General features: G+C 43.6%; 1 protein-coding gene across 1 annotated transcript in view; it reads right to left on the bottom strand.

Moving 5' to 3' along the window:
* Positions 1-13,222, bottom strand: part of OVCH1 (ovochymase 1) — a 48,229-nt gene extending 35,007 nt beyond the window's left edge. The window contains exons 1-9 of the mRNA XM_067536275.1: positions 13,061-13,222; positions 10,294-10,422; positions 9,121-9,239; positions 7,849-7,946; positions 5,739-5,911; positions 4,731-4,826; positions 3,934-4,085; positions 2,792-2,984; positions 1,316-1,436 (exon numbers count right to left, since the gene is read on the bottom strand). Coding sequence (XP_067392376.1) covers positions 1,316-1,436; positions 2,792-2,984; positions 3,934-4,085; positions 4,731-4,826; positions 5,739-5,911; positions 7,849-7,946; positions 9,121-9,239; positions 10,294-10,422; positions 13,061-13,112 — 1,133 coding nt within the window. The 5' untranslated portion in view covers positions 13,113-13,222. The remainder of the gene's footprint in view (positions 1-1,315; positions 1,437-2,791; positions 2,985-3,933; positions 4,086-4,730; positions 4,827-5,738; positions 5,912-7,848; positions 7,947-9,120; positions 9,240-10,293; positions 10,423-13,060) is intronic.
* Between the last annotated feature and the right edge of the window lie 4,926 nt (positions 13,223-18,148).

The following is an 18,148-nucleotide window of genomic DNA, read 5'->3' as shown; positions in this document are numbered from 1 at the left end:
GCCTTCTACAAGGTGTGTGTGTATTTATGACCCTATATCAATTATCTAACTGTCATCGCCAAATCACAGCCAGATCAAGGATGTCACCAGCTTCAGCGAAAGAGTAATAAGAAACACACGCTGGGTTTTTATAGTGCTCGTAATGCAACACAAAGTGCTTTACTGCAAGCGGTAAGTGTCAGTCCTCTCCTTTGCGCTGAAACACTTTGAATCAGTCTATGCTGCCAAACTAATTATTTCCCCAGGTAATTATTGGCAAGAGAGGAAGCCAGTCAAATATTCTCACGCACAAAAGCATTTGCCAGATTCTGGCCAGTATTACCAAGAACTTAACCATTAACTTTCCCCAGTGACTGGGCTCACTGGGCCAATTTCATGCACAATGTGACTCCAACTAAGTCAATAATCATTCTGGCATTGAATCTGGCTGATTCGATGCACAACTTCCATGCAGCCACAGCTAAAACTCACAGGGACCCATAGGGCATGTTCACTTCAGGACAAAAGATGATTCTTTAATATCTGTTAGCAAACAAAACGCCAGCAAAACACAGAACAATTTATATTTCAGCACGTTGTCTGACCCAAGAACAGTATAGATCTGGCATTCTGGCAAGTTGGAGTTTTAACACATGTTCACACATTTTGAAACAAACACCCTTTCATTCTAGTGTGGACAAGCCCACAGGCACCAGCTACAGTGAGACAAAATGGAGCCTCTTTGTTAGGCCAGGCCCATAGTATCTGCAATAGGGCTCATCTCATCTAGAGGTTTCTTTTGGCACATCTCCTGCTCTCAAGCATCTTCAGAAGAGATGAAGGGATGGACCTGTTCCCACTGAAAGTCCTAAATATTTAAAGGTTTCAGAACCTGACACTAACACTGTTTAAGCATTTTAACATTAAGCTAATTGGGGTTAATCCAAGTATATCAATTTTATAAGCATAGTTCATATACAAACTGGACTAAAAAAAGTGGTGTTCCTCATCCTAACATGTTACTTCTGGATAACTATTATTGCCCAGTACCAACCCCAAACAAGCAAACATCACTACAGAAATGTTGAACTCTCTATACTAAGTTTTTAAATTGACACATACAAGTTCAGCCACAAATTATTGATTTGGATCACGTTCAATGACTAAGTCAGGTGTAAGAATTCATTTATTTTCAGGCTGAAGTCTTATGGCCAGAGTGATGTAGGAGTTCAGAAGAGATATCATCCCTTCTGGCCTTACAGACACAAACAAAATGCCCTTTGAAAAGTTGCCCTTTAGAGATGAGCAAATGTTTTTGATTACCTACAGTGAATACCTGTTATCAAGGTAGTTACCCTCATGGGGGTGGGGATACTGAATGTGGCCACTTTCTCCAAAGACCAGCATTCCATGGGAGCTGCATCCTTCAGGAAAGTGTGGGAGGAGGCGATCTGGTGCTGCAACCAAAAATGAGAAGAGCAATATATAAAATAAAATTGACACTAGTGTTGTTTAGGAAAGGCAGACCTATAGTTAGCACAGCCATTTGATTAACCCACACACAGTGCTTGAAAGAGACCTGTAGAGGGTTTCAAGCGTTAACCACACATTCTTCTCAGGCCAGGTCTTCACTAGAGACTTGTATTGAAAAATCCACACAGGTATACCAGTCTAACCCCTGGTGCAAACAGCACTATGTCGGCGGAAGAGCTTCTCCCATCGACATAGCTCCTGCATCTTGGAGAACTGGATTTACTATGCCATCAGGAGAAGCTTTCCTGATGGCATAGAAGCATCTTTACTATAGCAGCGCATCAGTGCCGATGCAGCATTTTAAGTGTGGGCCTGCCCTTAGAATCCTACTTCTAAATTAATCGAAATCCTTCACGGGTGTGAATCAAAGTCAATGGTGCTACACAGATTTATTCCAGCTGAGAATTTAAACGCACTATTTTATTAATATTGTTTCTATAGGTCAGGACTTAACTCTGCTCAGTTTGAGTTGCAGACATCCGTTCATGTGAACATTTTTTATTCCATTTCTACCTCATTTATTATTCCAGATTAAGAGGTACTGCATGGTTTCAGACTAGTTCTTCCTTTTTTGAGGGTATCAGCCCAAACAAGGTATTGTGGCAAATCAGTAATAGCATAGATGAAGTGTAGGTCAAAAACTTTGACTGCTGACACAAAAATGATGCCATCTATTCAATAGGTTCTATTTGAACTGCAGTTTTAAGTGTATGGATGAACATGTGGCTGGGCTGCAGGGAGTTCATAGATCTGTTTATAGCGTTAAAAGTATAGTTTAATAGACTAAAAAAGCCATGCTTATTCTACAGACCTGCTCCATGTGTGGGTGTTTAAAGTCTTAATTGCTCCAAATCAGTAGTGGGGACCATTTTGGGGATTTTACTATAGCAATTTATAGATCCCTAGTTGACAAGGACTTGACGATGTGTTTTATTAGAACCGGACAAGTTTCCTAGGCCAGAGAAGTGCTTCTCAAAGTAAACAAAGCCACATTCACCCAGAAATGCTAGTCTGATTGACCCTCAACATTCTGTTTAGTGCGGCGTGTGGACCAAAGCTTCCCTCAAAGCATTACAGCAGGGAGCCCCAGAGACAGATACAGTTCCAAGAGAAGTGGCAGTACTGGTTTAATTTTTGTTTCCAGCTTTAAAAATCAGTACTGCATATCGCATGCACTTTGATGGAAGCACCCAATAGCCTAACTGTGGAGGACAATGGCAGGTAACTTCTAGACCCTCATGATAAACGAGCAGGAAAAGAGCATTGTAAATGTGCCCACCAGGGATAATATTCTGGGTAATGAAGTCCAGCAGTTCAGCTACATTGGAGAAGATGCCTGGGGAACCCCTATCCTGGATGCTTCTCTGAAGGGCATCCCAGCCTCTTGCACAGCCAACTCCCCATGATGTGATGCCAGCCAGAGTCCAGATGCCACTGGTTCTTCTACACACAAAGGGACCTCCAGAATCCCCCTTGCCCGGCATGGGTTGGGGGAGAAGAGAGGGGGAAAAAAAAGCAGATCTTTGTTCAAATGTGATAATACAGATTCACTGAATCACTTCATTGTTTCACCTCCCAGAGTAGAAGTTGCAGCTCTTTGAAAAATTGATGGAAAGGTTCAGTGTCACTACACTTCTGTTAGAGCGAAGGGGGTGGAAACAGCTAAGATGTTCATGTTCACACTGCAGCAGTACCTCAGTGAGCTGACTGCACCTTTCCCTCCCGCAACAGCAGCACAGGGGTAGAAGAGAACCTCTGTGTCTCCTGGCAGTAGAAGCACCCCACTATCAGAGAAAGCACGAGAAGGGCTGGTGTTCTGATGGACACAGCTACCAACACTTTTATAGGCATGAGGGGCGGGGGCAGCACAAGAGAAATCAAAAACACCAAGTTATTTTTTTAAAGCCTAAAGAGAAGGCAAGAACTCATTTCAGCCTCCTCCCTCCCAATAGAGTGGTGTCATGTACCCCCTAGGCTGTCTCCTGTAGCCACCCACCACCACTGCGCTCCCATCTATGCAGTTTCACCAGTGGTAGCAACAGCAGCCTAGACAGGGCTCAGGCACATCATTCACCATGTCATTTAACTCCATTCAGCCAGGCCTAGATGGAAGGGTGATTAAACACACCAGTTCCTTCTCTATAGCAGCACTCCTACCAGTGGGAGATTTCCCCCAGAAGGCTAGGACAAACAAGGCCTTCATTAGCCTGAAGCTCTTTTTAAGGCCTCAGTTCATTAGCAATGAACAAGCAGTATTGGAGGAGATTCAATTCCTTTCCTTTCTCCTCCTCCACCCCCTCTTTAGAGCATGCTGCCTTGCTGGTAAGCAAGAATACAGGAGTTACTGGTGGGAAGGGTTGGAATCCGCCTCCATTTGCGGAACTCATTACACAGGAAGACCCTGCTGAATGAGGCCTCTACCTTGCAAGCATCCTTCCCGCCATCAGGAAAACCAGCGCACAGCATGGAGCTTGATACTGGAGGCAGATTCATTGACTGCAACAGGACACTGCAGGTTCCACTATCAATGATGGGGAGCTCCACCTCCTGTAGAATGTTAGATAGTTCGCCAGCTGCAGGAGAAAGGAAACAGGCAACATCAGACATGTCACAACCACCCTCTATGCTGCACAGAGCAGGAAGTTACGCTGCAAATCTGTAGTCACGTCCTAACCACCATGATTTCATTTTGAGTAGCAGCAGAGTCCCCCCTCAGTCCACCCAAAAGCCAACCAAGGAAAATGGAGCAGAAAAGAGCAAAGCAGCACACTGGTACAGAGCCCCCGGGTAGTTGGCACGCAGGAGGACGGCCTCACTCACTCACTGACCCACCCCTAGAACTGGGTACCCTGGGCACTGGAATTGAGAGGAGAAAGCCTGATTCTCTTGTACTGCAGCTGAAGGCAGTGGGAGCGGAGCTTTGAGCATATGAAGGGCTTTATGATGCTCTGCCCAGGCAAACAATTCTGGCATTACTTAATTTCAGCGCTTGACTTTGCAACCTTAATAACTTGCACACATGCCGTCCAAAGAACGTTAAGTAAGGTCCAGGTGATTCCATTGTGTGTTTAAAATAAGTCAGCAAAACAGAACCGCTGATTTGCTTTTCCATTTGGCCAGCGTTACATTTCTGTTGCAGGAACAAGGCGGCTCCCTTTTCTTTATCTCATTGCCCACATATCAAGGTTGTCATCATAAGAACCTGACATTTTACTTACCCTCAGACACTCTGCCCCAGCCACTAGCAACACAAAGAGTCCCGGCCTCAAATGTATCATCTTTGTGGGGAAGGCAAATTGCCTGAACCCTGTGCCCTAAGGAGGAAAGTGCACACACATGTGAGTACATGGACTCCGGGCTGTTTCTCTGCACAAACCAGATAAAAGCAACAACATCCTTTTTATGTGAATAAAAAGAATCAAGGTCTTCCAGCACCTTTAAACTAGATATTTTTCCAAAGCAACTCAATCAAATGGCTAAAAATAACCCAAGTCAATCACCTGCAAATTGAGGTAATCTTGGGAGATCACATTGTTTTAGAGAAAACAAATTTAAATATTTTGGCCAACCATATTCAAGTGAAACTTAAGAAGCAAGAACAAGACTAGACAAAGACAGGAGAAGGAGGATTGTGGGGAGGCGCAGAGCAGAAGTTCGAGAGCTGGGGAGGCACCTGCTGGTGCTCGGAGTCTGGTAGGTGGAGAATGGTGGTGTGGGGGCTCCATGAGCCACATTTTAACTGTACAAGCTGCATGGGCCTCGCAAGCCACAGTTTGGCCACCCAATCTAGTCTGACTTCTGGCCACAGAATCTCATCCACCCGCTCCTGTAATAGACCCCTATGGTACTGAATGAAGCAAAAGGAGCAAGCTGAGGATAGAAATTTCCAAGAGGTAAAGAAAATAGAATTACTACAACCAGAAGACAATTTGACTTTTTATGGTCACTAATCAGTAATTAGTAATATGAAGAAAACATGAGATGCCCCAGAACAAACACCTGACCTCAGGGACAATTTTTCAGGACAATTAATTGGACAAGACTAGACTGAATTTAGCATGGATGACCTACTAGGGTAGGAGTAAAGACACTACCAGTTGGGTGTGTTTTATATGCTCAAAAGAACATTATAGAGAGATAGGAGAATAAAAGGTTGCCCTAAACTAGCAGGTTAGATATAGTGAAGGACCCACTCTGAAGCACTTTCACTCAGTCTCTGCCCTTACCGTACTTTACTCGATATTTCAGACGCAGCAAAGCGATATCAGAATGCATGTAGCTAAGTCTGTTGAAGTCAGGGTTAACAATGATTTGCGAGACAGGGATGTTCTGTTCTTGCTCATCCACCTTTCTAAGGTTGTGTTCTCCAACAGTCACAATGAGATTCTTCGCTACTGACCTGACAAACGAAGGGCAAGGTTAATGAGGGAGAGGTTTGCCAACACACTTCAGCCTGTTGCCTATGGAGCCAAGGCAGATAATTTCCTGTAAGAAAGAGCTGTGTACAAGCAATTCTCTAATTACTGGGAAGTTCGACATGTGACCTTACCGCATCCTTCCCTGCTAAGTGCTGAAGCTAGCCTTCAATAGCAGGCTTTTTCCAGCTATGCTACTTCCACTTGGCCACATGCCATAAGGGGCTGCCATGCCTCTGGGTCAGAGTACTAGAATACTGTTGTATGATTTTATTGCTTAATTGACAGGCTGTGTGTTATACCTCCCGCTCAGTAATACAAGGACAAGTTAGCTTTGGCCTGGACTCTGCTTGCACCCTCAGCCTTTAGGGGAGGATCTTTAAAGAAGCCCAAGGGACCTCAAATCAGTGGGAGCTGAGTGCCTAAGTCCTTTAGGGCCCTTGGAAAAAAATTCCCTGCTTGTTTTTAATTCATTATGTTTGGGAGAAGAAGGCACCCAGAGGAGAAGATTTGGAGCAGTAGGTGAGTCCACAATAGGTTCAGCTATTGAATGTTTCTACTGCCCTCAGTTCTCATATCTATTGAGAAAGACGAATCTGATGCAATTCTCACTGCAGTGAATGGAAAGACTCCTACCAACTTGCCCCCCCCCGTACCTCTGATTCCCATCAATATATGGAGAGATGGATATTTCTCTCCTTTGTAAAGCACTTTGAGTTCTATGGATTCAAAGCACTATATGAGAGCTAGGTAGTATAATTAGCTAAGAGTAGTAAGGTCATTCAATCTGACACTATGTCTACACCACCACTTATGTTGGTATAACATGTCACTCAGGGGTGTGAATATTCTCCCCTCCGCCCCCCCAAGCAACATAAGATACCGACGCTTGCTAATGCGCACAGTGCTCTGTTGGCGGGAGAGCTTCTCCCACTGTCATAACTTATGCCACTCATGGGGGTGGGTTGGTTTGTTTATTTTTTTATGGTGATGGGAGAGCTCTCTGTATTGGTACAGCTGGGCCACTGCAGCACTATACATGTACCTCTGGTCTACACTTACCTCTGAGATTCAGCGGCAGTCAACAGGAGTTACACAAGCTATGCAAAAAACTTGCTTAACTCCCATCGACTTCTACGCTCCTCTTCTGCGCACCGTCTTCACTGCACTGCGCCGACGGGAATGCAGCGCTACGCCACTTGTGAAGGTGGTCTTAATACGTCGATTTCTGGATCGACTGAGCGGGTCTTCACTGACCGCTCAGTCGATCCAGAGAAATCGATCTGATGGCGGCGAATTTGCCGCCCTCAGTGTAGCCGTAGACATGCCCTTAATTGCAAGCCAAGAAGATTGCTAAACTATGGTGGTTCTAGTGATACAAAGTGGACTCAGACCACCAAACCCACATTGGGATATTTCACTCAGAAAAAGCTATTCCTTCTTTGGACATACAGTACATTCACTCAAAGTACAAGACTCAGCTAGCAAGGTCAGATTACTAGTCATTATGAGCTTTACTACTATTTAATCCACATAGAGAATGGTGAAGTTTTTAAATTGCGATCTGTGAACCACAGTAATCAGGGAACCTTTCTTGATGGTCCATGAAGAGAAATATTGTGAGAACCAAGTAGTGAGCAGCTATGGTTTTGGGAGGAGAGAAGAGCCACTATGATCTATAGCTCCTGAAGTGGCCTGCAGAATGGAAGAGTTGGAAAAAAACAATGATTAGACACCAATGCTCCATGAAGAGAACACAAGTGTAACTCAACACTGTGCTAGCTCAGATATTCTAATGCCATTTGCTTCTCCAAGCAGGAAGCAGCACACACTAACGTTCCGGAGCTTTCCTCATGAATAGACAGGGGCTTTAACGAAATAACTTAAAAGGTTAAAACAAAACCAGTATTGTCTAACTTACTGCTCCAGGTTGAATACGCAATGAGCTGCGGTTACAACCACATCTTCTTGTATTAAACTGCCACCACAGAAGTGGAAACGACCCAACTTGAGAGAGACCTTAAAAAAAAAAAAAGTCACACACACATTTCAGATGAAGCTAATACTTCCCTCCAAAAGAACATCTAAAATGTCAAAGATCCGAGGAAGTTCTCCGCCCTCCTCCTGATCACGACAGATAGAGGTGGTCAAAAAAGGAGGTTCTGAATGCCCTCATTCCTGGACAGGTTGTCCCAGATGACTGGTATCCAGAGAAATGTTGTCTAAACTGTGGACTCAGCCTTGGCAGCTAGTCCTAATTCCACTGATGTTTGGAAAGAGCTGAAGCAGCAAAGTGAGGATAGAACCCTGGAATTCCCTGAAATGCAGAAGTGCCTGGAGACAGTGTTTTGGTTCTGACTTTACTGTTATATATCACCAGAAACTGTTTCATGGAGTGAAGATAGGACCATAGTAATAGGAAGCAGTAATGTTGCATACACCGACTGTCAAAAATTGACAATTTACTTCTAAATGAAAGTCTGGTAACAGTCACAGAATCCTTTTATTACATGGACTTAAGTCTGTGAAGTGAGACTTGTCTAATTGGTTCTTCTTTAGGCAGTCGGGCAAGAATTCTTCCACCACAAATACAGCTAATGTAGCATTTTGGGCTGCTATGAAGCAGTGATGGATGAATGTTAAGACTCTTACAGCCAACAGAAGGCCAGTATGCAATACTGTTATTAAAAGGTGAGCAGATTCCTCCTGCGGACAGGACAATTTTTACACGTTAAAAAGCATAACAGTTTGGAATTCATTCCCTAAAAGTCAGACGTAACCCCAGAGTTATAGTGGAAAAACCCCTCAAACTAAGCCACCCCATGGATTACATCCAAATCCCTTGTGAAAGGTGTGACCTGGTCCCCAAAAAGCACAAACGTAAAAATACCATGTACATTAAACACTAAGGACTACATCTTCATCTGGTGTAAATCAGCATAGCACTACTGGATTCAGTGACAATTTACACCCTCTAATTTTGGTCCTCAAAACTGCAAAAACTTGTACTTTAGTAGTTTCAGAGATTAAGGGGAAAAGGGGACCTTAAATTAAGATTTGTCAGGAAAGGGCATTTGAGTCAGTTTGGGTTTTAGGCTCCTTATTGAACGAAGGCATCTCCTCAGTTACTGTCTGCCTTGAAAAAAAGTTCACATCTCCCTCAAGAGGAAATTACTGTATTCCTGTCACAGACCTGCCAGGGTTGTCCACCAGCCACTGAATTTCTGCCTCCAACAATTCTAGAAAAGAATCCAGACTGCAGAAAGCTCTTCTGGTTCTCTGAGTCAATGGGACGAATTCCACATTTCATTCCTACACCAAAGACAGAAAGGAAAATGTTATGTTCTGACAGAGCATTGATATGTTCAAGTATTGAGCCTCAAAGGTCTCAATAAGACCGAGCTAATTTTGTAATCAACCTTTAACAGAACCCCCAGTGGCCAATACTGGGATGGAATGATTAAGTACCAGACTACAAAGCCTTATAATAAATTTGACTTTCAAAATGAAGTGAGCTCAGGTGGAGAATACATCGAGTACACAGGAACGGTGTGTCTAGAGAACAGACCAGAATGTGTGCGAGATTGAAGTCAATTGGTCTTTAGAGTGATGATGGGGCTGAATAGTTCATTCATCTTCCATCAAATCTATCAAAGCTATTCATTCACTCAGCAGCTGAAGAAGAAAGATGATAAAACCATTACTGATCAAATGTTATTTGCACTTGCAAAGTTACCTAACAAGTGCCATGGGATATAGTGCTGGCCTGTTTAATAATCTATTTTGTCAGGACCCACGAGGGTTCAGCAATGTTAAACATTTAATTTGAATCAGTATTTACTACTTTCAAGTTTAAAAACGCCTCCTGTTGCAATACACAGAGGGGCCAACTAGAGTCAGTTATGAAAGATCATTTCTCATTGGCTGACTTGAATAGGCTCAGCATGCAATCTTTTGCTTGAAGTTGACAAGCAGTCCAAGGAGACACCACATTCCCTGAATCAAAGGTACAATCGCCTCTCAAATGAAACTTTAGGAACAAACAGACGGAAAATATGATTGTGGCCAGCTGGGGACAGTTGTGTCTGATTTAGTTTTAGACATTGTAATAAGACATGCAGTTCAGAATAAATCTGTTGCAATCTCATTTATGTGTTCTGAAAAAAAAACAAAAACCCCCATTCTCATCCAGCAGAAAATATTCTCATTTCATAGACCTGGCAGAAGACATGCTGGGGCACGAAGAAATCCTTCTTCATCTTATCAATTGCAGCACGTTATTAATTACATTCAACAGCAATCTTTACAATCACTCATGCATATGGAGATACAAAGAAAAGAGCTACCAAACTGTAACTCCTCTTACCAGGATCCTGTATGCCCAGGCTAGCTGATTTAGAGACAGATCGATCTTCAGCCTTCTGGCTCCTCCCCTGAAGGGAGGACAGCAATTCTTCTGCACCACTCAACTGGTCTGTTCCTGAACCTGAACAGGCTGTAAACATTAGATCATTAGTTCCAGGTTAATGCACTTCCCATTGGAATCCTTGATAGGTGGAATCTCCCCACCAACACTACAAATGGAACACACAAAGTGAAACCTAAAAGTACTGGATAGTCGTTCAATCTAACCTATACAGAATGCCAGCTTTCCACAGTTTTGTGCTTATACGTACAGCAAGAGCTGGATTCTGATCTTATTTACACTGGCATAAGCCTGAAGTAACTCCTTGGAAGTCATTCCCAATCAATACTAGTCCAACAGAGACCAGAATCTGGTCAGAAGAGTCTAATTACTAAACGCTATAGGCTCTTTCACAAGCAGATGCTATGGAACAGGTTCTCTACTCTTTCAGCCCTAACATTGCCCTGCAATTTCAATGAACGTCACTCATTGAGATCCCCATTTACCTTGGTTCCACACAGACCTGAAGGGGGTTTGTTTTCTCGTTATTTAATTTGGCTAATCAGCAGTGGCATCAGAAACACAGGATCATGACACTGAGGTTTTAGAAAGCTTTGTATGCGTTCAAACCAAGTTAAACCCCACATTTCCTCATCTAGGACTTTTGTGGTGAGCCGCATGGAGAACTTGTTGCATGGAATTGGGACTAGGATGGTAAATAGTTGGAAGTCAGCACCTCTTCAGGAGACACTTTCATTGCCACAGAACTTACACTTCAAATCTTTTCTACAGCAAAGCAAGCTGGGGTCCCCATCCATACCTCCCAGAGCATAGCAAATATTTTCTCCCTGCTTTTAAACTGAGTTGTGTTACCAAGGAGTCCTCAGAAAAATATTTTCTGCTTCTTTCCACCACTAGCCTACAGGCACTGAATGGACCTAGAAAGCTCACAAACAGGCAAAAGCTGTCAAAGTCTTCTGAGTGGGCCAGATCCATGGTTGGTAGGTTGAACGTACGGACAAGGGACTCCTGGATGTGCATGCCTAAGGCCACTATTGCCTTAGCAACATGTCAGTACTGTTGTAAACCAGGAAATTAAACAGGCTTTCGTGGGAGATGACCATTTATCTAGGCAGGGATAGAGGCAATGCTAACAAGGGAGGAACAGCAAGCAACATAGTGGAGTGGAAGGAATAACAGAAATCTAGTAGAGTTAGTTCTCTGACAGTTAGTTACATCATTTCCACCCACCATTTTATTGTTAGACTTGGCAGAATTTATTATTATTATTTCAGTAGATAAATTGATAACATCTGTTTTTTATTTTTAAGTTTTTCCACAATTTCCCAAATTCAATCAGGGGAGTCAGATAATTATATGAGGAGGGTAGTCATCGGGTTCAAAAATAAAGCTTTATAACCATTAAAAACCACTCTCATCATCTCATGTCCAAATATACAAAGTAAATATCCATAAGTCAAACTAATGCATTCTCAAAGAGCATTTTTTTCCTTTTGCAAAGCTGTAAGTTGAAATTATTGATGGACATTTTCTCATCATTTGTGTGTTTACAGTGAAATTGACATTTACTGATAAAAATCTAATCCTTCCCAGCCTGTTTATTGTGATCTTCATGTGAAAAACATTTATAAGTTGCTCTGAGGGCCATGATGCCCCTGCACAATGTTACCTTCCTTACATCCTCAGCTCTGGAGAATTTACTGGGCTTCTAAAATGCACCATTTTGCCCCTCTCCCCCTTAAGAATTTCTGGGAAGAAACATCCCCTATAATCTAGTTAAAGTCTTCAGTGGCCAGTGAACAGAAAGATTCATTAGTATTTTAATTAATAAAAGAACACATAGGACAGCTTTACGAACACAAACAATATCAGCAGGGGGACGTTGCTCTGAGCCACAGCTTGTTTGGAACGTTCTTAAGTCACCAGTTTAAGTGAATTTAGTAGACTCAGCCTATTAGGTCGTACACATCTGAAAAGCCTTATTACAGTTCATTTTGACTGTGGATCTTTCCTCAAGAAAGGTTCAGCCTGGGGGGGGAAAGGGGTTGCTGTAGCAGATAAGTCCTACAGGGAAGGAGTAACAGCTATTCCTACTCAAGTTACAGCAGTTTATGTAATTGATTATGCAAGATTTCGCCAGGTAGTGTTAACTATTGCATATGGAGATCAGCCCCTGACTCCCCTGATGTGTAAAGAGACAAATAGTATACAGCATGCTCCTCTTATACTTAGCTACATTTCATCACTGCTATCAGCCACCAAGAGACACAAACATAGGGAGCAGGGTAGAGAGAACATTTATGAAACAAGCCACCCAGAGGGGATTTTTAAGTGGGGTCTACTTCACGGGCTGACATTTGGAAGAGCTTCGAGCTTCCTGCTCTTTAAAACACAAAGGACCAAGTTTCTCACTCGTCTCAGACCAGGTCAATCAGAACCATTGATTTGAAACTTGACTCAACAGTTGTAAAGTCACATGGCAAAAGACTGTTTTGAAACATAACTTGGTCCATGCAGAGGAGCTTGGGGATTTTGCCTCTTCTCTAGACTGAGGAAGTAACCCTCCAAAGTTCTTGAACTCCATTATGACCTCATGTAGGAACTGAAGGAGAATGCTAGCACAGTCTCCAGAGCAAGCCACTTCCTAGCCCAGCACCCTTCCTACAGGCTCTGGTTTCCTGATCAAGAACAAGGTGGACTCACTTACCACATTGAGTGAAGAGAAAAACAAACAAGAAACATTGCCCAGGTGCTTCCATGGCTATATGAGATTACCCCAAAGCTAACCTGCAACCCCCATCCAGCAAAAACCAAAAAAAAAGGGGGCAGGAAGGTGATAGAACAAGAGAGTCTAACAGAACTAGTCTTTCCCCGCTACACTACTTTGCTTTTCACTGCTGCTATAAAAAGACCAAACCTGCCTACAGCTGCAGCTCCAAGGCCAGGATTCCTTAGTAGATGAGGGGGGGGTGAATCAATCCCAGCAGCTGGAGACGCAGGGCTGCAAATCAGCCACCTGTAGAGAAGGCCCCAATCAAATTTCTATCTAGACTCCACCCTTCTCCCTCAGGCCTGTCCTTCTCTCTCACCTGTCTTCACTCTTCTCTCTCAGGCCTGTCCTTCTCTCTCACCCTCCTCTCTCAGGCCTGTCCTTTTCCTTCCACGTCAAGCTCCCATTTCCCTTCTTCATCGGGTCTCCCGGGGAGCCCCATTGAATATATGACCCCACATGGATTCAGCAGTATCAGAATAATCCTGTAGGGTCTACCTCACTCTACAGAGATTGTATTGTAAGAGGTAGTGACTGTTTTCTGCATCTGTCCTCCTTGTCCTCCTCATCGTTATCACCACCAGCTCTAGCCTTAATATTTTGGAATACACTCATTCTTTACCTTGTCATACTAATCAGCTGACTGAGAAATAATTTAACTCCTAGAACTTCAATAAGAGTGGGTCTTAATCCCCTCTTATGATGTTAGCCACCATCTGCGCCAGCTGGAAGGGATGTGGGGCAGTGATGTACAGCTGGGGTGTGGCAGTTTCTGAGAAGGTTGCATCCTTTACTCACCTCTACATGGGAGGTCTGAAGGAGTCATGGTGGGTTTAGCCCACTCTTCTGGGAGAACAGGAAATGTTTTTTTGTTTGTTTTTTTTAAACTAAACTTTTTACACAATGTATCTGTTCAATTTAAGATCTTTATGGGCAGTTTTAAACCCCAGCTCTGCTGATGGTGTTGAACAGCTTTCAGCTGAGAATTATTCAAGGTTGTATAAAGGTGGGCATAATTAGCTGCATTTTACAGGGGAAATGAAGGCAGTGAGCACACTCTGGAGAGCAGGCACCGTTATGTGTCCATGCAACACCTAGCCTGACACAGCTGTGCTCTCTATGTGCTGCTGCTGTAGAAACACCATCACCACCAGAGAGTTTAAAGTCCAGCTCCTCAAAGGTATTTAGGCTCCTAACTCCCTTTGGAACCCATTGATTTCACTGGAAGAGAGGAGCCTAAATACTTCTGAGGGTCAGAGTGTAAATGCCTTGCCAGAGTCACACAGCAAGCAAATGAGAGACATTTCTGTGCCAAGGTCATTAACAAAAACATTGAGTACGAGTGGATCCTAGACTGATCACCGAGGAACTCCACTAGTAACCTCCTGCCAGTCTGATAATAAGCCAATGGAGCTATGCCACTTTACACCTGCTGAAGATCTGAACCTATAATTTTATGTGTACAACTGTCTGTCTGTTATTGTTGTACAGAGGTCTCTGCCCTGCGGTGGTTAAGGTAACAAAAAGCCAACTCAGCTTTCCATGTATTTGTTGATGAAAGTCATCAAAAGTTGGCAAGAATCAGACTGGCACAAGCTAGATTGTTTAAGTTGGAAGAACTTGTGCTAAGGGATCTTCAAGGCTCCTGGTAAAGGCATCGGTTGGCATGATAAATCAGCTGAACGGTTCTAGAAATGGGAAGAAATGTTTAGCGTTGAAGTCAGCAAAAACGTATTTTGATTGGTTCCTTTGAATGGGATGAGGGTCTCCCCTCCCTTCTTGGACATTAATGATCCAAGTGTCACTAACTGGGCTCAGTGGGACACGTGGGCTGGAAGAAGCAAGCTTTGCCATAATGGCTGCACATGCACTGTCTCCTGGGACACCAGGAACCACCATGACACCATGAGGCCTTCATTACTGTGATCCTGAAAGGCAGCCTGACCAGACCAGGCCAGCGAGAGGGAGCCAGATAATATCACCATGTCCACTGACTTTGGCCAAATCCTGACTAACACTCCGGATGTGAGCCAAAGGTCATTATGTCGCCTCTTATGTTGTTTTCCTTCGCCACCTTACGTCTTCTCCTTCCTATCGCTGTTCTTCTGTCTAATAAGAGTCTGACTTACCTGGCCAAGACAACCTTTGAAGCACAGCTGTGAGCCTGTGACCAGAAAGGCATTTAAAGGTAATGCCTTAAACAGCCTAGTATTGATCAAAGCCTGCCAGGTCTGCAGTGGCTGGTAGGATTGTGTGCTGAGCCTGTGTGTCTCCAGCAGTGAGGCTGAAGGTGAAAGTCAGCACAAGAGACAGAAGCTGCATTTTCTAATTTTGCTTTCCTTTTCCCTCCCCTTGGGAGTGTTTGCCTTAAATAAAAGAGGCTGCAATAACCACATCAGCTTCAGGCCAGCTAAACTCACTTTTTCTATCCCCCTATTATCCAGCAGGCCAGGTAATACAAGAACTGTACACTAACGAACATAGTTAATACCATCGAAGAAAACCTGTCCAACAAGAGGGTCGTCCCCTGTTAGACACTACATAGCTAAAGGGAATAGGGGATAGTGTTAAAATGCAAACCTTACTTAATACTTTATATTTCACATGCTTTAAATCTAGTTCTTATCTTTGATTAAAAACTGTAATAGATGATTTGGACTGGTGGTTGTTTTAGTGGCAGGAAGCCAGTGATAACATAAAACCCAGACCTGTTTAATGTTGTAATAGTGAACACGGGTTTTATTAACAGCTTGGCCAAGCTGAGACAACGCCCTTCTCAACCCTACAGTGTGACATTGACACCCCCTGCCCCAACTTGCAGTCAGAAAGTTGATTCAGTGTCCATCCTAGGCCATTTTCAGGTTTATGGTGCCTAATTCATTTCAGTCTTTCAGATTTACACTCAGCTGTTTCCTTGTTTGAAAATCCCATTCTTGTCACCCCCTTTGTAACTGCAGATTAAAAATGCATTGCTTTGGAAGAGAAAGGGAGAGAGAGTGCTAGAGCTGGCTTTGATTCTTTTTTTTAAATAAATCAAGAGCAGGCATGGTTTGGATCCCATCATACCCAGCGCTGGGGAGATTCTGGTAGGTAGTTCTATCATTTCTATACAGGAACTATTATCTCAGAGTCTCAGTCAATTTCGCAGACTATGGAAATAAACGCTGTATTTTATTTACCCATCTCAGAAGAACTATCGTTGCAAAACTAATAATTTCATGCCTTTAAGCAACAGTGTATGTGGAAAGAAAAAATATATTGTGGAGGTGTGGCAAGTCAATTCTTCTTTTTGGGTAATAGCTCTGGGACAGCAACAAACAACAGTGCTAACTGAGCAGTGCCCTGGGATTCAGATATAATCTGTGCACAGTTGTGAGTAGTAAATCTGTAATTTAGCGTGGACTAGTCCATATACAGGCACACAGCTCATTATCTAGAAATAATGAGTGCCTCCCTACCATTGGCTTACCTACCCCAGAAGCCTTCGGCTCCCCTATTTTATGTCCTGAGGCACCTTTACAGAGAGCAACTGCCAAAATAGGGGGCTTTGAAATACTCATCTGCCTTACAATAGGCATTTAAAGGACAAAGAAAATATATCCTGCTCTAACCGGGCTGGATTCTGCTACCCCTCCCACTCCTCCTGTTAAGTGGTATGCTTGATTTTGCCAGAGTACACAGAGAGTAAAATGCTACTTCAACATGAGGGGAAGTGGCCCAATAACTATGGGAGGAGTTAGGAGATGCTGTTATATGTGTGTCTACAGGTTCCTTAGCCTGTGATCAGTGTACAGTTGTTGAGGAAATGCTTGAACTGTTAGTTTTGTCATGTCATTTTTTTCTTAGGTGGGATATGGCAAGCAACAAGGGAGTTTCACACTCTGCTTTACTCTCTAAGTAGAGCCAATTCTTGGGACAGAGTTGTTCTCTGGGAACTAGGCATTCATGTTTGGGCTGAGTCTTGAAAGAGGGGTGGGTGTGCATGCAGTCTGTGACCACCTCTGTTTCAGAATTGATGCAACTCATGTCAAATAAACAAGTTGCATTAAAAATATATCCAGACTCCACATCACTAATTTCTCCAGCAGGAAGTCAATCTGCAAGGCCCCAACATCTGCTGCTACTCAGCAAAGGGAGGATTATATAATTAGACTTGCACATGGAGTTAAAACATTGTGGGGAAAATCCTCAGAAGTTACTATTGTGGAGTTTTACCTGGAAGCATCCCCTTTGGTGGGAGCTAAGGGGGTGTAGATTTTAGAGGCCATGTCCCTGAGCCCAGAAGATCTGCGTAAAGAGACAGGAACAATCCTGACAAGAGAGGGGATTGCTCTAGTGCTATTCCCACCCAATCACTTCCACCTCTGGTGATATGGTAAGAGCAGGAGCAGCAATAGCACAGGCTGGGTTCATCTGTGACTGCTCTGTGTTAGCCATGAAGGGGACACAAAGGGAGGTGAAGCAGCAGCTCTGAGCTGCTTGGACTTCCAGACAGAAGTCTGGGAACAGAAGAGAGTACTGCGCCCTGTTCAACCTCTTCTCACACTGGTTTTGCCATGTGAAGTCTATGGAGCCTCAGACCCTCATGAGACAACAGAGGGAAGACACTCCTATGCTAAAGGGGGAAAGCCACGCATGGATCCACTTGGGCTGATCTGGGCCATGTGTCCTGTGAAGTTGAGTGTTGTGCAATGTGACAGGAACATCTATACACACACTATTTTGACCTCTTGAGTGGTTTAGCCAACCAGCTCCATTACCAGCTTTCCAGCTAGGGCCCGAAGAAGGTGAAGGGGTACATTTTGCCTTCATGATGCACATGCACATTCCTTCTCAAGCTTAAGGGGATTCACACACATGAGAGTAGAACACACCAGAGATTGTGCACATGGCTTTAGAGTTTCGTGCTGACTGGAAATAGACTTTCAGTAAAGATGCCTCCTCTTCTCTGTATTGTGATAGTGCCCAGAGGTGCTGATTAGCAACTGGGCCCTGTTCTGCTAGGTGCTCTACAAACATAGCTAT

Source organism: Emydura macquarii, unplaced genomic scaffold, assembly GCF_026122565.2.
Source record: "Emydura macquarii macquarii isolate MOO-44397 ecotype Brisbane River unplaced genomic scaffold, CSIRO-AGI_Emac_v2 contig_3530, whole genome shotgun sequence".
In the NCBI taxonomy this organism is placed as follows: domain Eukaryota; kingdom Metazoa; phylum Chordata; order Testudines; family Chelidae; genus Emydura; species Emydura macquarii.
The sequence above is the reverse complement of the archived record's forward strand: the minus strand, read 5'-3'. Positions and strand labels throughout refer to the sequence as shown.